This window comes from Myotis daubentonii, chromosome 6 (assembly GCF_963259705.1).
Source record: "Myotis daubentonii chromosome 6, mMyoDau2.1, whole genome shotgun sequence".
Lineage (NCBI taxonomy): Eukaryota > Metazoa > Chordata > Mammalia > Chiroptera > Vespertilionidae > Myotis > Myotis daubentonii.
In genome coordinates this window covers 45,367,451-45,394,089 of record NC_081845.1, presented here as the reverse complement: position 1 = coordinate 45,394,089, position 26,639 = coordinate 45,367,451, and the positions used below count along the sequence as shown (strand labels likewise).

The window sequence follows — 26,639 nt, the reverse complement described above, 5'->3', positions numbered from 1 at the left end:
TTTTTCCAAGGTTTTAGCACTTTTTATTGATTTTCTTTTCTGCATAACCCTCTCTCAAAAATTAAATGATATATCTGTTGTTTTGTAAACATCAGGCTTTCGGCCATGTTCTTACAGTCCTTGGAGACATTCACTTCTTCAGCTCGTCGTGCACAGCTGGGCTGGTGGCGGCATCAGCTCAGAGCTCCTCTGTATCTGCCTTTAAAACAAGCTCGGACGGCACTGTGTGCTCCTGCTTCACAGCGTGGGCGGCGTAGTTAAGGCTGGTATTTCCACTCCAATGCCAACAGCCTGAGAAGGGGTTGTAGATCATTCCTGCCACCGTTTGAACTGACAGACCATCTGAAAAACATCACAAAGAGTAGATTTAATAAGTATTTACCTTTCAAGAGTCGAATCTCATACAACTCTCCATGCTAAAAAAGGACGTCTAACTCAACGGGCAAAAACACTTTGTCACCATGTGCCGATCACTCTTTACTGCAGCACAGAACATAAACTCCAAAGCCGACTGCCTGGCTTCAGACCCCAGCTCTGGCACCTAATAGATGACCCTGGGTAATTCATTTCACCTTTCTCAATGTCAGTTTTTTCCCATGGACAGACAGATATCATAGAGTTGTCAGAATTAGATGAGATGTGTGTATAAAGTAGCACAGCGCTTGGAATTTGGTAAGTACTCAATAAACATTAGCTGTTTTTAGAAAATACATACAGTGGGGCCTTGACTTACAAGTTTAATTTGTTCCGTGATGGAGCTCGTAACTCAAATTACTCGTATGTCAAATCAATTGTGAACAAGTGAGACACGTGATGCTGAGCTGATGTTGTGGCGTTCACTGTGACGTTCGCTGCGCCAACTTGTGGTGGGGTATCTGAAGCTGGCTCGTAACCCGAATTTTAGCTCGCAACTCAAAGCAAAAAATCGGCTGAGAGACGGCTCGTATCTTGAAAAACACGTTAGTCGGGACACTCGTAAGTCAAGGCCCCACTGTACCTGCCAACAAGTGGCTGTTCCTATAAAACATCTTTAAAATATTTTTTCTACTGTTTTCAACAAGGTTACTTGCAGAAATCTTTAGAACTTACTACATTGCATTGGACAGATAATATTCCAAGTAAAATCAAGTTTATTGATATATTGTTTATGAACAAAAAACATGAGATATACATGAGTCTAGGTACTTAACAGGAATATCAACTGCCAAATAAATGAACTGATAAATATTATTACTTGACAGGAATCTAACACGTAAGTCCAATGTTCACGATGAGTGAAGCAGAGCTAGGCATTGCAGGGAGTACAAAAACGAGACATAGTCTGACTTCAAGGACCTTATGGCCAGAAGGGGGCTGAAAAACACCGAAATAACTATAATATAAGGCATGCTATAAGAAGCATAAAATACATAAAACTTGGCAAGGAAGTTCAAAATATATCTGAGTGCCTAGCCAGTGTGGGTCAGTGGTAGAGCAATGAACTCTGAATCAGGTCACTGGTTCGATTCCTGATCAGGGCACATGCTTGGGTTGTGGGCTCGATCCCCATGTAGGGGGCATGCGGAGGCAGCCAATCGATGATTCTCTCTCATTATTGATGTTTTTATCTCTCTCTCCCTCTTCCTTCCTCTCTAAAATCAATAAAAATATTTTTAAAAATTAAAAAAAAATATATATATGTGAGGGAATCAGGAAAAATAATAGGTATGATAAGCTAATACAAGGAGGGCCTCAACAGGGCAAACTGAGGATGTGTAAGTAACAGACATTTGTACCTCATCCTTAAATCAGAAGACTAAACAGCCAAAAGGTATTCACTGATCACCTATGATTTGCTTGGCCCTGGGTTAGGTGCCACAGGTGAGAGAGAATGGTATCTAAGACTCAATCCTAACTTCGAGGAGTTTATGATCTAGGTGAGGAGATGAAACCCACATCCAAAGAACTGTGGCCTATTTAAGTGCTAGGCTGTGTGATTATTAATTATAGGCACATTAAGCGTTCAGCTAGGCCTTGAAAATTCTTAACTGGAAAAATCCTTAATACTTACTTGACTCCAGAATGCTCTCTAGCTTTTCAGGTGAAACAAACTTCTCCCACGTGTGAGTGCCTTTTGGTACAATACCTGCAATTTGCTCTGAAAAAACAATCCCCAAGGCATAGGATAGCTGTGTTTTGTTGATTGTAGTAATAAATAAAGAACCACCAGGCTAAAAAAATAGAGAGAAATAAAATTTTAAATGTCAGGAAGATCAATTAGGTAAAGGCTTCCCTTCTCCCACCCTCTTCCTTTCTTCCAAATAGTAATTTTCTGCTGTTGTTGTTAATCCTCACCCGAGGTTATTTTTTCCTTTGCTATTCAGAGAGAGTGGAAGGGAGGGAGGGAGAGAGAGAGAAACATCAATGTGAGAGAGACATATCGATTGGTTGCCTCCCCCATTTGGGGATCAAACCTAGAACCCAAGTATGTGCCCTTGACTGGTTCAGTGAGCAGGCCAATACTCTAACCACTGAACCAAGCCAGCCAGGGCCCTTCCAAGTAATTTAAGTCCAGTTAAGATACACAAGCATGAATAGAATATAATTTACTAAAATAGTATTTTCTTTTTCTCTTGGGAAATTCATTAATAAAGGCAGTCCACTGCCAATATACTCACTGAGTTTATGCAACAGTGTTTATAACTCTTAAAATCATACATTACTATGATTTATGTTTATATTATACTAGAGGCCCGGTGCACAAAAATTTGTGCACTCGTGGGGGTCCCTCAGCCCGGCCTGTGCCTTCTCGCAGTCTGGGACCCCCTCAGGGGATGTCCACCTGCTGGCTTAGGTCCGCTCCCCAGGGGATCGGGCCTAAGCTGGCAGTCAGACATGCCTCTGGCAGCCCAGGAGCCCTCGGGGGATGTCCACTTGCCAGTGGGGAGCAGGCCTAAGCTGTAATCGGACATTCTTAGTGCTGCTGAGGAGGCGGGAGAGGCTCCCACCACCACTGCTGTGCTGGCAGCCGTCAGCCTGGCTTGTGGCTAAGCAGAGCTCCCCCTGTGGGAGCACACTGACCATCAGGGGGCAGCTCCTGCATTGAGCATCTGCCCCCTGGTGGTCAGTGTGTGTCATAGTGACCAGTCATTCTGCTGTTAGGGTCAATTTGCATATTACTCTTTTATTATATAGGATACACTAGAGGCCTAAAAATCGTGCATTGGGGGTGGGGGTGTCCCTCAGCCCAGCATGCACCCTCTCCAATCTGGGACTGCTGGCTCCCAACCGCTTGCCTGCGTGTCTGCCTGATTGCCCCTAACCACTTCTGCCTGCCAGCCTGATCACCCCCTAACCACTCCCCTGCCAGCCTGATCGACGCCTAACTGCCTTCCTGCCGGCCTGGTCACCCCTAACTGCCCTCCCCTGCAGGCCTGGTCCCCCCCAAATGCCCTTTCCTGTAGGCCTGAGAGCCCCCAACTGCCCTCCTTTGCAGGCCTGATCCCTCCCAACTGCCCTCCCCTGCAGGCCTGGTCCCCCCCCCCCCAAATGCCCTCCTCTGCAGGCCTGGTCACCCCTAACTGTTCTCCCCTGCAGGCCTGATTGCCCCCAACTGCCCTTCCCTGCCAGCCATCTTGTGTCCACATGGGGGCGGCCATCTTGTGTGTTGGAGTGATGGTCAATTTGCATATTGCCTCTTTATTAGATAGGATTGCTTTGTGTATATCAACTACTTAATAATAAAAACATAGAAATGAGATCCAGCTGCTCCTCCTTGTTACATGTCCACATTTATGTTTTAACGTGTCAATATTGCTTTCTCTCCAGGTGCAGATTCTACCTAATTTGTTTGGTACAGCATACAGCTCCACATCTTGTGCAGGCAGTCAATGCCAGTAACTGTTCTTTGAAAAGAACATTAATGATTAAGGCTTGAAAATATTTCCTTTTTATTTTCTTTCATTAGTATTAAACAGTGATTTTCAACTGGTGTGCTGCAAGAATTTTTAAAACATGCAATTCCTGGCTATTTAGTCAGAGGGACTGACCTCTTTTCCCTTAGATTGTCAAATAGAAAAATGACAACAGCAACACAAGAGCCATCTGGTATGAATTAATCCAAATTATCCCTTTTTTGTTTTTGTCAGATCAGCAAAAAAATGTATTTTCTGGTGCACCACAGAATTTTAGTAGTTAGTTTATGTGTGCCATGAGATGAAAATGGTTAAAAATTGCTGGTACAAAGAATATGAAGAGATCAAGATAAGCACTTTAGATAAATACAAGCCATTAACGAAGCTGTTCAGTCTGCCATATTTTAGTGACTACATTGATAGTGTTTTCTTTATTTGTTCCCACAAATAGCAAGGACATTACCATTTCCTTCCTCTTTTATGCATTCTCATTAGCCTGGTGAGGATAAAATGCCAAAGAGCCTCTCCAAAATAATCACATAACTATATAGGGGTGGGGGGGAGTGAAAGTAGGTTTACAGTTGTTGATATGTGAAAAATAATGCCAATGATTAATAAATAATAATCCAATAATAAACTCTGTGTTTTGCAAACTCACAACTGTAAATCCACTTTTGCCCCACCTCATATGTACATGTATAGGAGAAAGAAAGAAAATATATCTCAAATACCATCCCAAACCAAAAATAGAAAAAAGAAGGCCCTGAAATATTGCCCAGTCCATTTAAATGAAAAACTGAAATATCAAACACTATTTCATCACACATTGTAACTTTTCTCTGTAAAACTCCAGGATTCTAAAATATATTCTTAAGAAGCATATAGTACATGTCGATTATATCTTAATAGAGCTGGGGGGGGGGGAATTGCTAAAAATAAGGGAAACTGGGTAAAATGTATATGGGAACACTTTACTATCTCTGCAATTCTTCTATAAATCTAAAATTATTCAAAAGAAAAACCATTTTTAAAAAGCTCTATTTAGGTAAGGACTAAAACTAAGCATTGCATTCTTTTAGCTCTTGAACTCAGGGTGTTACCTCCAGAATACATATATAACAGAGTCAATATAATAATAATAAAAATAATATAATAATAATATTTTCGGGAAATTTATTAAAAGAAAATTTGGAATCATTTTCAGAGGACTAAGGCTGTGGAGAATTATAAAACAACTAGAGGCCCGGTGCACAAAAATTTGTGCACTCGGGGGGGGGGGGTGTCCCTCAGCCTGGCCTGTGCCCTCTCGCAGTCTGGGACCCCTCGGGAGATAATGACCTGCTGGCTTAGGCCTGCTCCCGGGTGACAGAGGGCAGGCCCAATCCCTAGGTGCAGCCCCTGGTCGGGCTCAGAGCAGGGCCGATTGGGGAGTTGGGGCGTCGTCCCCTGTCACACTCAAGGCAGGGCGATCGGGAGGTTGTGGAGCAACCCCCTGTCACGCACAGAGCAGGGCCCATCAGGGGGTTGGGGTGCTGCCCTCTATCACCCACAGAGCAGGGCGGATCAGGGGGTTGGGGCGCCGCCACTCTCACACTCAGGGCAGGGCTGATGGGGAGGTTATGGCTCTACCCCGTCACACACAGAGCAGGGCCCGTGGGGGGGGGAGCTCCCCCCTATCAGGCACAGAGCAGGGCCGATAGGGAGGCTGTGGCCCCGCCCCCTGTCACACACAGAGCCGCAGGGCGATCAGGGGGTTTGGGCGCTGCCCCCTGTCACACACAGAGCCGCAGGGCGATCAGGGGGTTTGGGCGCTGCCCCCTGTCACGCTGATCCTGGTGCTGGGAGGCATATTACCCTTTTACTATATAGGGTAGAGGCCTGGTGCACGGGTGGGGCCGGCTGGTTTGCCCTGAAGGGTGTCCTGGATCAGGGTGGGGGTCCCCACTGGGGTGCCTGGCCAGTCTGGGTGAGGGGCTGAGGGCTGTTTTCAGGCTGGGGGTGACTGAAGCTCCCAAACGCTCCTTTTTTCCTTTTTTTTTTTTTTTTAATTCTGGGCCAGCTTTAGCTTGAGGCTTGGCTCCGGCTCTTAGGCCTCCGGCTGAAAGTAGGTTTCTGGCCTTTGCTTACAATGTTGCGAATCTGCTGGCTGAAGTTGGGCGTATTTGTTACAATGTTTCTTAAACTGCCCGCTCAGAGGCAGCGGCAGGCGGGGAACGTTGGTTTCCTCCGTCACTGAGGCAAGCAAGCCTCATGTTAGTTTCAAGCTGCCTGGCTGCCGGCCGCCATCTTGGCTGACAGTTAATTTGCATATCTCGCTGATTAGCCAATGAAAAGGGTATCGGTCGTACGCCAATTACCATGTTTCTCTTTTATTAGATAGGATAATAATGTAGTGGGGAAAAACCGGATTTGGAATCAAAAGATGTAGCTTTAAATTGGACTTCAGCATCTAATGACCTTTGACTTAAAGATATAATGACCTTTGACATCTCCCAAATTCTGATCTTCACTGGTCAAAGGAGGCCATAACAATGCCTGCCTTACCTTCCTAACATAGTTGCAGGTCAGATCAAGGAAGGTCATATGCATGAAGTATTCTTTTAGAAGCTGAAAACTTAAACATATCACATATAGAGTGCTTAACAAACGCTAAGTCAATTTATCCTGATAATGATTTTTATTGATTTTAAATGTTAATCCAAATAAACTTTTTAGTAATTGTCATTCAATGTCTATTAGGTATTTAACTAGGCCAGCCGTGGGCAAACTAAGGCCCGCGGGCCGGATCCGGCCCGTTTGAAATGAATAAAACTAAAAAACAAAAAAAAGACCGTACCCTTTTATGTAATGATGTTTACTTTGAATTTATATTAGTTCACACAAACACTCCATCCATGCTTTTGTTCCGGCCCTCCGGTCCAGTTTAAGAACCCATTGTGGCCCTTGAGTCAAAAAGTTTGCCCACCCCTGAACTAGGCTATATCAACGGAAAAATATCACTATAACTCTCCTGGTTGTATTATAATGTTCAGCACCAACATTGTTCAAGCTCCCTGGACATCAAGACACTGGATCTGGAAAACCCTGGTATTGAGGGTAGGCTGAGAGGCAGGAGTAATCTCCCACAGAGACACTGCCCCTGGTTCTGGTTTCCTGGTTTCAAGTATTATACACCCCTTATTGCTATGGATACATATACACACTGAAAAGCACAATCAAACCAGTAAACTCTGCAAGTCTTACTTTTAACACTTGATAGCAGCACTGTATAAATGTTTCTAGCTCAATCACATGCTCTACAACTTCAGAAGCTATGACAGCATCAAATGTCTCTGCAGTCTCTTCCACAATCTCTTCCAGGGAACACACTCTGTATTCCACCCTCTGATCCAGGACTGGATCAAATGATTTATGGCGCTGTGCTGTTTTAATGTTCTCAGCCACAGGATCAATTCCAATAACTGAAGCCCCAAGCCGCCCTAGAGGCTGATGGTATATAAAAAAAAAAAGTTACCCTCAGGAAGAAAACGGAACAATGTTAGCAATAAAAAGCTTATCAAAAAGGCAACAAGATTAACCACGAGGGGATAAATATTGGAGATTTTTTATGGGAACATGGAAATTCATTATGCTATTTTCTTTAGTTTATACACGTTTGAAAATTTCCATAATAAAAAGCTTAAACATGAGAACAATAATCACAACATAAAACTCATGAAGAACTACTTTCAAATAGTGAAAAAATCATCTGTATTTTCTAGGTACATTTAACATGCACACAATACAGTACTGATATATTTAAAGTGCAATAAATGTAACATATTATAAAAACAGCAAAACTGTCTGATATTCAAATTGCCTAAGAAACAATTTTTTCTTGATAGCTTTTTTCCGTGACTGACTAGAAATGATTCTTCAAAGCTAAGTCTTATTTCAACTTTTATATTCAATCACTTCCCATGAAATGCTCACTTTTAAACACAACCTTAATATTTATCAAAACTTGTATAGCTTTTACAACTCTTCAGTCAATAAGTTAAAAGTATAAATCAAATTATTTTAACTTTAGAGACATAAGATCTGCACTAACACACAGAGAAGATTACAGAATACATATAGTACAATCTTACTCATTTATAACTTGATACACCACCTATTCTTGAGTCTAAGGGATGTATTTTCACATACTTTACATTTCCTGAAATTTTATCATTGATGTCAGAGAGACCAGCCCACTGCCACCTGAAGAACATGTTTTCTATGCATGTGGAACTTAGCTATGCATCAAAGGCCTCTGTCAGGCTCGCTCTCAACTTGCTGTTATGGGCCTCGACAGACCACATCCCACTGATCCTTCACTTAGATGTATATCCTATACTGTTGCATAAAATATCTTTCAGAGATCAGATTATGATGCAGCATTGATAGAATACAAAATAAAGCTACAGTGCATAAATTTACTATAAGCTAAAGCAAATCTTCACAGAGAGGATGAGTATTCTTCCAAGTACTCTAAAGCACCCGAGAAGGGAAGAGCCCTACAAGCAGGCAAAACTCTGTTAGGTTTTAATATGAAAGCAAAGGCAAAAGGAAGGCTTATCATAGCACCTAAGCAGTGGAAATTGCCTAATCTCTTGGGATAGAAGAGACACCAAAATTTCCAAAGCTATTCTGTGGAAAAAAAAAAAAAAATCCTCACTATAATTTTCTGAAATTTTTATATTTTTAAGAAAATGTTGTAAAATCACTTACTTCAGTTAACAATCCACCACCACAGCCAACATCAAGAATCTTCATCCCAGACAAAGGTTTTCCTGGCTGGTGATTAGCAATTGTTTTTAAAAGATTGTCTCTTTTTAAAAAATTCAAAACATATAAAAGTTATTTTTATCAATTAAATCTTAAAAGTGTACATTTTTTCAATGAAATATTAAATTCTCATTTTAAAATGGATTATTCATTTTTTGGGTAAACAGGTCTTTTATTTTCAGAATTAAATAACTATGTTTAATTTACAAGATATTTTTGTTTTTGTTTTAATACAGCTTTATTGGATTTTTTTGAGAGAGAGGAAGGAAGAGGGACAGAGAGATAAAACCTTGATGAGAGAGAGACATTGACTGGCTGCCTCCTACACGCACCCCCTCCCCACCAGGAATCGAACTGAGGATCTCTTGGTTCATTTGTCGATGCCCAACCACTGAGTGGTACAGCCTGAGCTAATTTATAAGATATTTTAATTTTTTTAAAAAATATATTTTATTTATTTTTTTTACAGAGAGGAAGGGAGAGGGATAGAGAGTTAGAAACATCGATGAGAGAGAAACATCGATCAGCTGCCTCCTGCACACTCCCCACTGGGGATGTGCCCGCAACCAAGGTACATGCCCTTGACCGGAATCGAACCTGGGACCCTTGAGTCCGCAGGCTGACGCTCTATCCACTGAGCCAAACCGGTTAGGGCTAATTTATAAGATATTTTAAATAATCAAAAGCAGGAGGTTTAAAGTAAAGTTCTTGAAATAATCCTACATAATAGCGTAGTATGCAAATTGTCCCCTCCACCGGGAGTTTCCTGGGAGTCTGACCAGGGGGCAGGGCCAGCCAGGGGAAGGGAGGGAGTACCCAGCCGGCAGCACATGTATTTTGTGCACTGGGCCCCTAGTATAGCAATAATTATGACTTAATTGTTAGTTTAGTCATGACCTAAAGAAAAACTTTTAATATAATCTAGTTTAGATTAACCTAATTTATTTGCTTGAGAGATCCTGTCACCCATTTACTACATTGTCAGTACTTGCTACATCCATTTCATATCTGCAACAAATAGGTTATTTACAGGGCTTAGAAAAAGCAGATTGGAAATCTGTATTTTCAGAATTTGCCTATATTCCTTTCTAAATTGAGTCTCTTTTAATCTTCTAACTTAATGGTGTTTTCATGATCATGTAAACAGGCATCCAAATCAGATAAACTTAATTCTAAGATCACCATAGTAATACTTTTATTATCATACTTAGTCATACTTTACCACATATGCAAACATAAGCACATGCGCACACTTTGCACGCGCGCGCGTGCGCGCGCACACACACACACACACACACACTGATAGATATATACCTAACAGTATTGAAAACTAAACTTTTAAGTTGTGTTATATATAATAAAGATACCTTAGGATATCTTTTATTGCTATTAAAATTAATTGACTCCTAAGAATAACCTTGATAGTGGTCAAATAGATAACTTCAGAATGTTATAACATATTGAAAGGACCCATTTCAAATGAAATCCAATCCATTCTTCACACATCACCCAAATGACTACCTTACACCATAATTTTGATCATATCGTTCCCCTTTGATGGCTTCTAATTATGCTCAGAATAAAATCTAAACTTCTAACCATAACTTGCACTACCCTGGGTGATCTTTTTTAGAATGGTCTAAATGACAGTGTCATGGTAGTCTGAATACAGTAGTTCTCAAGCTGAGAATATATGAAAATTATCTGAAAGGTTGCTCAAACACAGTCAGCTGACCCATCCCCACAACCAAAGCAATAGGTCCGAGGTGAGACCTGAGAATTTTGCTTTTCTAACAAGTTCCCAGGTGATACTGATGTTGCTAGTCCAGGGCCTACACTTTTGAGAACCTCTGATCTAAACTAAAGAATGACATTTTGCTTCTCCCTGCCTTAGTGTTTACAAAAATTCAGTAATAATGTAAAGATGCCCACATTTCCCTTTGTGCTGCATTGATGAACCAGCAAAAACCAATCAAGTCCCTGAGGGCAGTGTGAGTCTGACATTCTGTGTCTATCAGTGCCACGCCCATCTCGGCTGCTCAAAAATGTTTAATGAACAAATAAATGAATGAACAATTTCTTTATAAATGGAGTCTAATGAACCCTGGCCTTTACCTCTGACAGCAAACTATAAGTTCCTGAAGTACGTGGACTATGTTTCAAATGATGAATGTCTTAGTAGCTTTTATAGTATCTAGCCCCCAAGCTCTACACAAGGTAAGTTCTTAATGAATATTTGTTGCATTGAACTATCTCAGTAGTATTCCCTTTATCAGAACTGCCTAAAGGTCAAAGTTGTTGTAAAATGATCTTGATGCCATAGGACCAAAGTTTCTTTTCATAAGGATTTAATTCTAATTAAGCATATAATGTCCAAACATGCTTCAAGTTAATTTACAAAAGCAGCCTAGAACTTGGATGTTATAAAAAAATTAATGGTTTCAAACAATGGACATTGAAGAGAATCTCCCTAATTTCTAAAGTGAACTTAAAATACAGCATTTTTTAACCTAGGTATAAACCAAGAGAAAAATGAACCGAAAAGAAGATGAATTATTAAAAGGACTTGCATGTTAAAAGACTTAGAATTTCGGTAACGTTACCTAATAAATGGCACCCTCAGGTCATTCATAGAATGAAGAGGTGCATATACTCCTTGCTCATCCCACCACCTGTGAGCCAGGGCCAGGAAGGTTTTCATCTCACTGCTGTCTACAGTGGTTCGAGAAGTACTGTACAGTCTTGTCCAAGGGTATCTAAGAGGTCAAAATGAAGAGCCAGGCAAAAACTGCTGGTTTTAAAAATGTAACGTGAGTATAATATGTACAAAGATATTCTAATTTATAATTTATTAGATTCCAAATACATGTATTGCTCATTTTTGATGCTTCAAAACCAAGTTTCCTGATAATCACACTGCTTAAAATACATTTTATTCACAGATGAAACAATTAATTTGCTTTTGAAGTAAGTTACACTGAAAATGAAACCACATAACTTGGCCTTCTGGGTCACATTCTATGTAATAAAAGCCCAGCAACCGAATGGTGGAACAACCAGAACGACTGGTTGACCAGTAACTATGATGTGCACTGACCACCAGGGGGCAGACGCTCAACGCAGGAGCTGCCCCCTGGTGGTCAGTGCACTTTCACAGTGAAAGCAACACTTGGCTGACCAGGATGAGTGGCGCTCCCACAATGGGCCGCTCCGCGCAGGCCATGCCCCCCCATGCACCAGGCCTCTAGTTTAATAATAATAATAGTAGTAGTAGTAGTGGTAGCAATAACCATTTATTGAGTACTTACTAAATGTTGTTACTATTTAAGAATTCAACATATGTCAGATCATTTCACCTAATCTTCCCGGCAACTTTACAAGGTACATACTACTATTATCATCTCACTAGGAGGCCTGGTGCATGAAATTCTGCACTCGGGGGAGGGGGTCCCCCTCATCCCGGCCTGCACCCTCTCACAGTCCAGGAGCCCTCGGAGGATGTCCAACTGACGGCTTAGGCCTGCTCCCCGCGTCAGCCGGACGCCCTTAGGGCTGTCGCGGAAGCAGGAGAGGCTCCCACCACTGCCGCTGCACTCACGAGCTGTGAGCCTGGTTTCTGAGTGAGCAGCGCTCCCCCTGTGGGAATGCACTGACCACCAGGGGGCAGCTCCTGCATTGAGCATCTGCCCCCTGGTGGTCAGTGCACATCATAGCGAGAGGTTGAGCAGCCTTAGCTATCATTAGCATATTATCCTTTGATTGATTGAACGGCCGAATGGACGACCGGACATTTAGCATATTAGGCTTTTATTACATAGGATTATCTCTATTACACAGATAAGAAAAGGGAAGCTTAGAGAGATTAAGTGGTAGAATCAGGATTTGAAGCCAGATGCCTCCATCTTCTTTTTTTCATTTTGGCTGCTATCATCCTAGTCCAAGCTCCCATCATCTCCTATGTTAATCATTATCCTAGCCTCTGATTAGCCCACCTGCTTCCTACTTCACCCCCCTCCAATCTGCTCTCCATAACTACCTACTACTCTCTTCATCTTCCCCACTTCAGCCACTTGAGCCTTCTTTCAGTTCTTTGAACTGACCATGCTTGCTTCTTCCTCAGGTACTTTGTATATGTTGTTACCTCTCCCTGAAACATTATTCTCACACTAGAGGCCCGGCACATGAATTTGTGCATGGGTGGGGTCCCTTGGCCTGGCTGGCGATCGGGGCCAATCAGGGCCGGCCGGCTGGCCGGCCGGCCGGCCGGCCGACCGAGGGGAAGGGACCACGGGAAGTTGGCCAGCCATGGGAGGTTGGCTGTGGGAATGCACTGACCACCAGGGGGCAGCTCCTGCATTGAGCATCTGCTCCCCTGGTTGTCAGTGCATTGTCATAGCGACCGGTCAACTGGTCATTTGGTTGACCTGTTGTAATGGTTGCTAAGGCTTTTATATATATAGATTACCCACTCCTTCCTCTATAAACTCATTTAATTTCTTCTCTTCTTTTAGCTCTTAGTTTGAATGGAATGTCATCTAAGAAGTCTTCCTCCATTCAAAACTGGGTCATATTCCCCTATTTTAAGTCCTATACATCTTTATACTACTTCTATGTGGTTATTTGATCTGGTCTCCCCACTAACACATAAGTACTATGAGGGTAAAGCATGGACTGTCTCACTTAGCATTTTATTCCTAGTGACTAATACATTTCCTGGAACACAGTTGGTGCTCAAATGCATAATCTGAGACCAGAGGCCCAGACAAGCATATAATTAACCTAAAATTTTTTTTTAATCAGATGGGATCTAACAAGGCCTAAACAGGAATCAGACAGAAAACGACACCAAGTTTCATGTCAAAGTACATGACAGGAAAACCCTCCAAAGATTCTTGGGTAAGAGAGAATAGGTTGTAATGATAAAATAGGTAATGCCATTCAAATTTTTATTATGTTTTTCTTAGCTATATAGAATACATTCTGTATGGATTACTTATTATCCTTTTAAGAGCTAAATATCACTCTTCTTTAATATTATGTTATGACTGTCACCCTCCTTTTCCATGCTTCATCTAAAGACTCAGTAATCAAGGACTAACTTACATAGGTAACAGTAGGTGGTTGCTCAGTTGACTATAAGAATGATTTCAGCCGAAACCGGTTTGGCTCAGTGGATAGAGCGTTGACCTGCAGACTGAAAGGTCCCAGGTTCGATTCCAGTCAAGGGCATGTACCTTGGTTGTGGGCACATCCCCAGTGGGAGATGTGCAGGAGGCAGCTGATCGATGTTTCTCTCTCATCGATGTTTCTAACTCTCTATCTCTCTCCCTTCCTCTCAGTAAAAAATCAATAAAATATATTTTTTTAAAAAAATAAGAATACAGAAAGACTTTGATTCAGTCTTACCTAAAATATATACTTATCCACCTTATCATACTAGTTATATTACACTCAAATCATTTATAATTTTAAACACTGCATTATTTGTGTCCTGTCATAAGGATATTATGAGGAACTAAAAAGTACTTCTCCAAGTCATATAGTCTTATATTAAAAATAAAATCTATCTCTGAATATGGATAAAGATTATGCACTATATATTATTTTACAATTTTTCTGTGGGTTTGACATATTCCAAATTTAGAAGTTCCTGCAGAAATAAGAATATTTAGATAAATAAAAGTACCTTAATTAAATCATGTGAGCTATTAAATACTGACTGGATTATTAAACACAACCAATATAAAACTATTATTTACATAATTATGTAAATATTTGCCACAGTAATGAATAAACTTACCTGTAGCTTTTCATTGTATTCAAGCAGGCAAAGGTCATTCTATAAGATTTGAACCACATGATCCTGTATTTACTGAAAACCCATGGTTTAATTTGTAGAGTCCAACTGAGCTGATTCTCTAGATAAATTGGAAAAAAATTTAAATGTTTAGAGAAAGCACAATATGAATCCTTAATATATATGTACTTGAAGAAACGAAAAGGTTTTTTTAATTTTAGATTTTATTCTAACATATAAAATAAAGGTCTTGCATTCCATCATCTAACTCTAATCAGACATTTCTGAAATTGTATTTGGCAAACATAAGTATGAATATGTAAAAGTTTTTTCACACCATTAGTTTTTGCATCCACATTACGCTGTACAAAATTATAAAAAAATGATATTCAAATTAAAACTATATTACCTTTTAAGGGGAGAAATGAGGACATCTGTATTAGTGTCAACTATTAAATGAAGTTAAAAACAACTATATTACCTTTTAAACTAGGGTAATACTGATTCTGTGATTATATGTCAAAACTAGTTCAAATTCTGTCACTTCCATGTTAGCTACATAAAATGGACATATACATATGTTCAACACCCTTTACAGAAGAAAAAACTGTGGTATAAAACATTTTAAAATAGCACTCATCTAGTTCATATATTCAAACTTACGTAGGGACCTGCTTTATGAGCTACTTACTCTGCTGCAGAACATTCAACTGTTCAAAAGCATTTAGACAAAGTACACCTTATAGCAAAGAAAATTACCATGCTTATTACATTATGATAAGAAGGACAATCCACCAAGAAAATAAACCAATCCTAAATGTGTATATGCCAAACAAGGCTTTCAAAACATGTGAAGCAAAAATAGAACTAAGAGGAGAAATAATCTATAGCTATATTTGGAAATTTCAGCACCCTTTTCTCAGTAATTGACAGTACCACTAGACAGAAGATCAACAAGAATACAGAAGAACTGAATAACACCATCAACCAACAAGATCTAATTGAATTTTTTAAAATTCTTACCTGAGGATATGTTTATTGATTTCAGAGGGGGTGAGGGGAAGAGAGAGAGAGACATTGATTGGTACATGCCACAACTACGGATCGAACCCAAAACTTTGGTATGTGCCCTGACCAGAAATCAAACTCGCAACCTTTTTTATGTATGGGATGAAACTCCAACCAACTGAGCCACCCAGTTAGATCAGGGCACCATCTAATTGAAATTTATAAAACATTCCACCCAAACAAAAACAAAATGTACATTCTCTCAAGTATGTATGGAGCATTCAGAATGATAGACCATATCCTGAGATATAAAAGAAACCTTCACAACTTTAAGAGAAGTGAAATCATATAAACTATGTTCTCTGACTGTAGTGGACTCAAACCAGAAATAAATAACAGAAAGATAACATGAAAAGAACAAAACACTTGGGAATTAAACAACACAATTATAAACAATCCATGAGTCAAGACAAAGTCTCAGAAAAACAAAACTGAAATAAAAGATACAATAGCCGAAACCGGTTTGGCTCAGTGGATAGAGCGTCAGCCTGGGGACTGAAAGGTCCCAGGTTCGATTCCGGTCAAGGGCATGTAGCTGGGTTGCGGGCACATCCCCAGTAGGAGATGTGCAGGAGGCAGCTGATCGATGTTTCTCTCTCATCGATGTTTCTAACTCTCTATCTCTCTCCCTTCCTCTCTGTAAAAAATCAATAAAATATATATTAAAAAAAAAGATACAATATATAAAAATCTATAGACATAGTTAAAGCAGTATTTAAAGGGAAACTTATAGCACTAAATATGCATATTAGAAAAAAGGAAAGGTCTCAAGTCAACAATCTAAATTACCACCTCAACAAACTAGAAAAAGGAAAGTAAAATAAACCCAAAGCAAGCAGACAAAAGAAAATAATGATAAAAGTAGATATTAATGCCCTAGCTGGTTTGGCTCAGTGGATAGAGCATTGGCCTACAGACTGAAGGGTCCCAGGTTCGATTCTGGTCAAGGGCACATGCTTGGGGTTGTGGGCTTGATCCCCAATAGGGGGTGTGCAGGAGGCAGCCAATCAATGATTCTCTCTCATCACTGATGTTTCTATCTCCCTATCCCTCTCTCTTCCTCTCTGAAATAAATAAAAATATATTTTTTAAATGCAGATATTAATATTACTATATAATAAAGAGGTAAGATGCAAATTGACCATCACACCCTCGCACAAGATGGCCACCCCCATGTGGTCACAAGATGGCCACCATTAGATGGCCGGCAGGGGAGGGCAGTTAGGGGCAACCAGGCCACCAGGGGAGGGCAGTTGGGGGCAACCAGGCCGGCATAAGAGGGCAACTGGGCGACCGGGCCAGCAGAGGAGGGCAGTTGGGGGGACCAGGCCAGCAGGGGAGGGTAGTTGGGGGGGACCAGGCCAGCAGGGGAGGGCAGTTAGGGGCAACCAGGCCGGCAGGGGAGGGCAGTTGGTGGGGGGGGACCAGGCCTGCAGGGGAGGATCGGGCCTAAACCAGCAGTCGGACATCCCTCGAGGGGTCCCAGATTGGAGAGGGTGCAGGCTGGGCTGAGGGACAACCCCCCCACCCCCCCACCCCCAGTGCACAAATTTCATACACTGGGCCTCTAGTCCTATATAATAAAAGCCTAATATGCAAAGTCCCTTCAGGCGGTCATTCGACCGGGAGACTGGGAGTTCTACCGCTTACTATGATGTTTGCTGACCACCATGGGGCAGCGCGCTGCGACCTGTTGCCGGCTACCTGGGGGCAGAGGTGACGGGGACAGAGGTGCGGTGAGAATGCAGGGTGTCCACCAAGCTCACTCTCACTTTCCCTGCTATCCTCCCCTGGGACACCAGAGCTCACATGCTGGGTGCCCACGAGGAGCCCACCCTGCACCCATGCAGCCTCTTCTGGGTGAGCTGGGCCACAGACACCAGGACTGCAGGGGCCAGTTGGGCTCCCCGTAGGTCATGCAGGAGCCAGTCTGCAAGGCCAGCTGGGAGAGAGCGCGCTGCCTGCCTGGCTTCTGTGTGGCGCCACTGGGCGGCTCAGAGGCCCATGCTGTGCACAGGCCTGCTGCATCTGGCCGCGCTCATTGCATCTCTACATGGGGACTCAGGCATTTTAACTCAGGCAGAGGAGGGCACGGGGCCCAGGTGCTGCCCAGGGCCCAGGGGTCAGCTGGAACCTGCCCTTCCATGCCAGATGCTCGCGCTTTGATCACTGGCCAGGCTTAGGGACCACACCCGTGCATGAATTTCGTGCACCGGATCTCTAGTAATTAAAATAAAACAGAATAGGTAAAATAAATCAAGGCAAAAGTTAGTTCCTTTCAAAGATCACTAAAATTAATAAGCTTCTAGCAAGGCTGACAACGAAAGAGAAGACCTATATTACCAATATCAGAAATTAAAGAGGGGATATCACTATCAACTCTAGAGGCATAAAAAGAATGATCAGGGAATACTAAAAACTCTACACAGAGAAGTTCTACAGTTTAGAAAAAATGAACCAATTCCATGAAAATCACCAATTACTAAAACCCATACAAGATGAAACACATAGCCTGAATAGTCCTGTAACTAATAAAGAAGTTGAATTCATAGTTAAAATCTTCTGAAAAATAAATCTCCAGGCTCGGATTGCTTCCCTGGTGAATTCTACCAAACACTTAAAGAAGAAGAAAACAATCAATTCTACCCAATTTCTTCTAAAAATAAGAGGAACACCTCCCAACCCATTTTATAAAGTCAGCATTACTCTGATAAGAAAGCCAAACAAAGCTGGCACAGTAAAGAAAACCAGAGACCAATTTCTCTCATGAACAGACACAAAAATTCTCAATAATTAGTAAATAGAATACAGCAACATGTAAAAAGAATACTATAGCACAGCCAAGTGGGACTTATTCCAGCTATGCAACACTTAGTTCCATATTAGAAAATGAGTGTAATCTACCATATTAATTAAAAGAAGAAAAACCACATAATCTTACCTGATATGGATAAAACATTTGACAAAACCACACCTACATATGATTAAAAATTCTCAGCAAACTAAGAATAGAAGGAAAATTTTTCCATCTATAGAGCAGTGGTTCTCAACCTTCCTAATGCCTGTTGTGGTGATCCCCAATTTCATTGTTACAAATTGAACATAATTAAAGCATAGTGATTAATCACAAAAACAATATGTAATAATATATGTGTTTTCCTGATGGTCTTAGGCGACCCCTGTGAAAGGGTCGTTTGACCTCCAAAGGGGTCGCGACCCACAGGTTGAGAACCGCTGCTATAGAGCATCCATAAAATTCCAACAGCTGACATAGTACTTAATGGTGAAAAACTAAGTGCTTTACCCCTAACATCAGCAACAAGGCAAGAATGCCCATTCTAATGACTCTTATTTAACACAGCACTAAAAATTTTAGCAAGTGCAATAAGGCAACAAGAAAAAAAGAAGGAAATAAAAGGCATACAGAATTTTCCTTATTTGGAAAAAAAAAAAAAAAGCTCCTGAAACTCATATGTGAGTTCAGCAAGGTCACAGATTACAAGGTCAACACACAAAAAAATGTCAATTATTTCTGTATACTACCAACAATAAACAATTGGAAAGCAAAACCCAAAATGATATACCATTTAAAATCACTCCAAAAGCCCTGGCCAGTTGGTTGGAGCATCTTACTAAATACCAAAACATAGCAGGTTTGATTCCAAGTCAGGGCACGTACGTAGACTGCAGGTTTGATCTCCCACAAGGGTGCATGTAGGAGGCAACCAATTGATGTTTCTCTCTCACATCAATGTCTCCTCCTGTCTCTCTCTCTCTCTAAATAATAATAATATAATCTAATAAAAGAGAAACAGGCAAATTGACTGTACCTCCGCTATGCCCCAAGCCACGCCCACCAGCCACTCAGAGCGACTATATGCAAATTAACCCAACCAGCTCCGGCAGCCATGGAGCTGGAGCAAGCAGGAGGCTTGGTTGCCCCGGCAATGGAGGCAGCCAAGCTTCCCGCCTGCCCTGGCCGGCTGTGGCCTCCGCTCCAGGCAACAAAGTTTCAATTATAGAAGATAAATAAATCCCAGATACCTGCTTCCAGCCAGCCTCCACAGGGAGTTTGGGTGGCTGGAGGCAGTGGCCAGCCTGCAAACAGCCATCAGCCCCTCACCCAGGATGGCCACACCCTCATGGGGTGAGGGTCCCCGCTGGAGGACTTGGCCAGCCTGCAAACAGCCATCAGCCCCTCACCCAGGCTGGCCAGGCACTCCAGTGGGGACCCCCCACCCGGAAGGGGGTGTGGCCAGTCTGAAAACGGCCCTCAGCCCCTCACCCGGGCTGGCCAAGCACTCCAGCGGGGACCCCCACCCTGAAGGGAGTGTGGCCAGTCTGAAAACGGCCCTCAGCCCCTCACCCAGGCTGGCCAGGCACCCCAGTGGAACCCCCACCCTGATCCGGGACACCCTTCAGGGAAAACAAGCCGGCCCCCACCCATGCACCAGGCCTCTATCCTATATAATAAAAGAATAATATGCAAATTGACCCTAACAGCAGAATGACTGGGAATGACTGGTCACTATGACACACACTGACCACCAGGGGGCAGATGCTCAATGCAGGAGTTGCCCCCTGGTGGTCAGTGCACTCCCACAGGGGGAGCTCTGCTCAGCCATAAGCCAGGCTGACAGCTGCCAGTACAGTGGTGGTGGCGGGAGCCTCTCCCACCTCCTCAGCAGAGCTAAGGATGTTCGACTGCAGCTTAGGCTTGCTCCCCGCTGGCAAGTGGACATCCCCCGAGGGCTCCCGGGCTGCCAGAGGGATGTCTGACTGCCAGCTTAGGCCCAATCCCTGGGGAGCGGGCCTAAGCCAGCAGGTGATCATCCCCCGAGGAGTCCCAGACTGTGAGAGGGCACAGGCCGGGCTGAGGGAACCCTCCCCCCGACCCCTGAGTGCACAGATTTTTGTGCACCGGGCCTCTAGTACCAATAATAATAATAAAATCAGTCCTAAAAAGAATGATTTACTTCAATTGTTGTATAAATTTAACAAAACATGTATAGGGTCTACATGCTGAAAATCTATATAAAACACTGATAGAAGAAATCAAAGGCAACCTAATGAATGGTGAGACTTAATTGGTTTTTGAATTGGAAAACTCAATATCAATTCTCCCCAAAATGATCTATATGTTTAACACAATTTCTATCAAAATCCCAATAGCCTTTTTTAATAATAGACAAGCTTATTCTAAAATTTATATGAAAAGGCAAAGGAAATAGAATAGCTAACATAATATTAAAGAGACAAGCCCTAGCTGGTTTGGCTCAGTGGATAGAGCGTCTGCCTGAGGACTGAAGGGTTCCAGGTTCAATTCTGGTCAAGGCACATGCCCGGATTGTGGGCTCAATCCCCAGTAGGGGGCATGCAGGAGGTAGCTGATCAATGAGTCTCTCATCATTGATGTTTCTATCACTCTGTCCCTCTCCCTTCCTCTCTGAAATCAATAAAAAAATATTTTTAAAAAAGGTACATATTGTACAATTCCATTTATATAACACTGTTGAAATGACAAAATTCTAGTAATAAAGAACAGATCAGTGATTGCCAAGGGTTAAGGTTGGGGTTAGAGTCTGATTGTAAAGGAGTGGTACCTTGAGATTTCTTTGTGATTATAGAATAGCTCTGTATCCTGATTATGGTAGTTGATACACAAATTTCTACATGTGGTCACACACACACAAATGAGTTCATGTAAATGTGGCAAAATCTAAATTAGGTCTGTACTTTAGTTGTTTTATACTAATGTATAAATGTTTAGTATAGTTGTTTTATACTAATGTATGACAATGTATTATAGTTAGGTTAAGATGTTATCACTAAGGAATTGGTGAAGGGCATATGGAAATTTCTCTACTATCTTTGCAAATTCTTGTCTTAAATTATTTCTAAATAAAAATTTTATTGATTGATTTTAGAGAGATAGGAAGAGGGAGAGAGGGATGTGGGGGAGAGAGAGAGAGAGAGGAAGGGAGAGGAAGGGAGAAATCCATTTGTTGTTCCACAAATGTATGCATTCGTTGGTTGAGTGTTTTTGTTTGTTTGTTTGTTTGTTTTTGGGTAATCCTCACATGAGGATATTTTTTCCATTGACTTTTAGAAAGAGTGGAAAGAAGGAAGAGAGGAGGGGGAGAGAAACATCAATGTGAGAGAGACACATTGGTTGCCTCCCGCACATGCCCGACTGGGACTAGGCAACAAGCCTGCAAACCAGGTTCATGCCCTTGACCAGTAATCAAACCCAAGATCTTTGGAAGCAGGTGGATGCTCTAACCACTGAAAGACACTGGTCAGGGCTCACTGGTTGATTCTTATATGTGCCCCAACCAGGGATTAAACCCACAATCTTGGTGTGTAGGGATGACACTCTAATCTGGCCACGGCCAAGGTCAAAATAAAACATTTTAAATTAAAAGTATAAAGAGGTGCCCTAGGCTGGTTTGGCTCAGTGGATAGAGCGTTGGCCTCGGACTGAAGTGTCCTGGATTTGATTCTGCTCAAGGGCACATGCCCAGGTTGCAGGCTCGATTCCCCAGTAAAGGGTGTGCAGTGAAGGGTGTGTGATGTTTCTATATCTCTCTCCCTCTCCCTTCCTCTATGAAATCAATAAAAGTATATTTAAAATCATTTATGGACTATAATGAACAACTGATGAAAAACAGATCCAGAGACAGAGAAGCATCGATCAGACCATCAAACCTCAGAGGGAAGGTAGGGGAGGGTGGGGGGAAGGGGGAGAGATCAACCAAAGGACTTGTATGCAAGCATATAGACCTAACCAATGGACACAGACAACAGGGGGATGAGGGCATGAGTGGGGGGATGGGGGGTAATGTGGGGATAAGGACACATATGTAATAACTTAATCAATAAAAAAAATAAAAAATAAAAAAAAGGAAAAAGAGACTCACTACAAAGCATCTCTCTTATCCCCTGACTCCAGTTATCCAGTTTCTCTCTCTGGAGGCAACCAATGTTACTAGATTTGTATGTAAGCTTCCAGAGATATTTTAGACATATATAAATTTTGTGTATCAATTTCTTTTATTTTAATACAAAATATAACACAGTACACACATTCTTCTACACCAATGATGGCGAACCTTTTGAGCTCGGCGTGTCAGCATTTTGAAAAACCCTAACTTAACTCTGGTGCCGTGTCACATATAGAAATTTTTTGATATTTGCAACCATAGTAAAACAAAGACTTATATTTTTGGTATTTATTTTATATATTTAAATGCCATTTAACAAAGAAAAATCAACCAAAAAAATGAGTTTGCGTGTCACCTCTGACACGCGTGTCATAGGTTGGCCATCACTGTTCTACATCTTACTTTCTTTTTAACCTAACAATGTATTTTAGGAGGTTTTCTTCATAACAAAGAACATTCTTTTTTTAGGGCTGATGGTAACCCATTATATGCTTATCTCATAATTTACTTGCACTGTCCCCTATTAATGGACATTTGTTTAGGTTATTTCTAATTTTTTGCTATTCCAAAAACATAAGACTGAATTACATAAGTAATTTCATATATGTATGCATGTTTGAGAGCACCTGCAGATAAAACCCCAGGAATTGTGTCAGATGGCATGTGCACTTATTCATTAGTAATTGCCACTGACAGATGTTTAACCCCATGGATAATAGATGAGAATTCCTAATGTTGGTTTCCCCACAGTGATAGCACATGGATAGTCACCATGAAATGTATTCTCACACCTTCTTATCTTTGCTAATCTAATAGATGAAAATGGTATCTCCAAGTAGTGCTAATTTATCATGAGTTTGTGTCTTTCCTTAAGTATAATGGTGTGATGGTCTGAATGTTTGTGTCCTTAACCCCCCCTGCCCCCCAAATTCATAGTGTAACCCGCAAGGTGATGGCATGCGATGGGACCTTTGCAAGGTGATTAGCTCACGAGGGTGGAGCCCTCATGATTGGTTTGGTGGCCTTATAAAAGAGATCCCAGAGGACAGAACAAGAAGGCTCCATCTCTGAACCAGGAAGTGGGCTCTCACCAGATACAGAATCTTGGGTTTCCCAGTCTTCAGAACCATAAAAAAAAATTTCTGTAATTGCTAAGGCAGCCAGGTATTTTATTACAGCAATTCCAAGACAAATGGTTATATTATTTATATTTCATGTCTTGTCTTTATCTGTACTACCTACCTACCTGACTACCTTTTAAGACCCAGTTCAAATACGACCTCCTTTATGACTTTAGGTAGGTAAATGAGATATTAGATAATTATGTAAACTGTAACATATAGATAAGGAATAAGGTATTATTATGAAACTGAGCCTCAGAGCCTTCCTGCTCTCTACTCAGTCATGACCGCTATTTCTCTCTCACCTCCCCTCTTACCTCCCTCATATCTAGCAAATTAGTCCCTCAGTCATTAGTATTGCCAGAATTCTCAAGGGCTTTAAAAAACACCTCATCGTAATTGAGAGAAACAAGTCAGTTTGTATTAATAAATAGGATGCTACCAATTCCTTCTCTACCAGAATCTGTGATCTTTCTTGTATTTGAGATTTTAAAGTAATGGAGGGAAATTTCATTTACTTCAAAAGTCATTTATCCAGCCCCTATAAGGTATCACATTGATAGTGAACAAAACCCATACCCTGCCAATATCTTAGGCCAGCAATCACCATTTATTATCTGGACTACTCTAAAGCCTCATGGAGCTTAGTCTTGCCTGCCTCTGTGCCACTTTCTATACAACTGCCAAGGGTTAGTTCTTAATTTTTTTAAAAAATATATTTTATTGATTCCAGAGAGAAAGGGAAAGGGAGAGACAGAAACTTCAATGATGAGAGAAAATCATCACTTGGCTGCCTCCTATACAGTCCCCACTGGGGATCAAGCCTGCAACCTGGGCATGTGCCCTGAACGGGGATCGATCCCATGACCTCCTGGTTCGTAAGTCAACACTCAACCACTGAGCCACGCCAGCCAGGCCAAGTGTTATTTCTTAAAAACAAGCCTGATTATGTTGCTTCTTCTGTCATTTCCCACTGTCCTCAAAATAGTCAACCACAGGAGGTATGCCTGGCCTTTCAGGACTTGTCATGGCCCAAAAAGTCTACTCTCTCATCCCTTGCCACTCTGCTCTCATTTGCAGCCCTCCATCTACACTACTTTTCAAGGAACACTTTGCAGTTTCCCAGAAACCTCCTCACAGATATTCAAGCTGGTGCCTTTGGCCACTCTACCTGCTTCTAAAACTGGCCAACTCTTTCAAGACAACTCCCTATATACTCGTTTAAGAGGATTACATGATCCCAAATATGTATTAGGTGCTCCTTCTATGTTCACTCCCAATATTTGGAAATAGTTATATTGTATTTTTTTCTAAATTTCTGATTATAAAAAACATGTTTACTGAAATTAATTTCAAAAAGTATATGATTAAACGATAGATCACCAACTCCACCACAGATAGTCACTACTAAAATTTTTATGTATCTCTATTCTATCTCCATCTACATAGCTCTACGTTCATAATACACACTGATTTATAACACTTTAATACTATATCCAGGTGGATACACATTGATTTAAATCATTCCTTTTTGTTTTTTCATCCTCACCCAAGAATATGTTTTTACTAGAAGCCTGGTGCACGAAATTCATGCACTGGAGGGGGTGTCCCTCGGCCTGGCCTGCACCCTCTCCCAGTCTGGGTCAGCAGTCAGACATCACTCTAGCAGTCCAGGACACCTCGCTCCTTACCGCCAACCTGCAGCAGAGGCAGGAGACTCCCACCACTACTGCTGCGCTTGTCAGCGAGGCTCCCGCTGTGCTCACCAGCCATGACCTCAGCTTCTGGCTGAGCAGCACTCCCCCTATGGGAGCGCACTGACCACCAGCGGGCAGCTCCTGTGTTGAGCTTCTGGCCCTTGGTGTTTGTCATAGCCACTGGACACCCTGTTTGGTCAATTTGCATATTAGGGTTTTATTATATAGGATTGATTGGGGGGGGGGGGAGAGCGAGCTCCATTAGTTGCCTCCAGTAGATGCCCCCACCAGGGATTGAACCCAAAATCTAGATATGTGCCCTAACCAGGAATCCAACCCACAATCCTTTTGGGGTACGGGACTAGCTTCAACCAAGCCACCCGGCCAGGGCTCAGTCACCGTTTTTGTTGGCTAGACTCGTCTTCCCTGTATGAGAGGACCAACGTAACTCTATTGGTGGGCCTTCACGTTTCCTTTTTGTCATTATATCCTAATCTTAGTTGTATCCTAACATTTTTTAGAGGCCCTTGAGCTATCATTCATTTTAAAATTCCCAGTGCCTGGCATGCAATGTTTATTAAATGAGCTTCATTAAAGAATGAACTTAACTTTCAGGTTAACATTGGGAGCAAATAATCTGTTTTCTACAAGCATCAAGTACAGTGCATTATTTTCTTAATCGCTGCCAACAGTCTGTTGAATTAACCTATTAATCAAAAAGTGGTATAGCTGCCTTAAATTATTCCTGAAGAGTGGCAGGACAAGTGCAAACAAGACACAATACAACGCTATTGTGTTTGTATAAGAGACAGCAGCTGGATTCCCTTCCCGCGGGCGCAGGAAGAAAGCGCACAACGACCTTGAGACTCCGGCGCGCAGGCAGCCGGGCTCCTAAGGAGCTCACACAACCAAGTGGCGACAAAAGCCGCTGGCTCTACGGCGGCCCGCGGGCTGCGCTCCCCTCGGCCGGGACGAGCCCTCAGCTCTTCTTCCCCGCCTCTGGGAACCGGAGGGCGACAGCGAGACCGGGCGGTGGGCACGGGTCTCGTCCAGAACCCGGGCGGAGCCCAGCGCCTGCCTGCCGCCCTCTCCGCGCCTGCGCACAGCAGCGGGTCCGCCCGGTGGGCGCGTGCGGGGGACCTCGGCACCTACTCACCCGCCGACGGGGTTAAGCGAGAACAGTCAGCCTGTGTACCCCGAAACCTAGATGTAAATACTCCTAAAGAACGGCTCCCGCAGGAGCTCAGCTTGCGCACTACCCACATCGCGAGAGGATCCACGTCTTTTCCGGTCCCTCTGGTAAAAGATCC

General features: G+C 42.2%; 1 protein-coding gene across 2 annotated transcripts; it reads right to left on the bottom strand.

Annotated features, from left to right (window-relative positions):
- On the bottom strand, window positions 1-26,639 carry COQ3 (coenzyme Q3, methyltransferase). 2 transcript variants are annotated; one of them, XM_059700880.1, is made up of 7 exons: window positions 26,486-26,639; window positions 14,503-14,620; window positions 11,306-11,458; window positions 8,646-8,745; window positions 7,137-7,379; window positions 2,051-2,210; window positions 1-342 (listed from the first exon to the last, which is right to left on the bottom strand). In XM_059700880.1, exons 1-7 carry the CDS (start codon window positions 26,592-26,594, stop codon window positions 179-181), a joined length of 1,047 nt encoding a protein of 348 aa, XP_059556863.1. In that variant the 5' UTR covers window positions 26,595-26,639; the 3' UTR covers window positions 1-178. The 2 variants fall into 2 exon arrangements, with proteins under 2 accessions (XP_059556863.1, XP_059556864.1); XM_059700881.1 differs by lacking the exon at window positions 26,486-26,639 and adding an exon at window positions 26,234-26,252.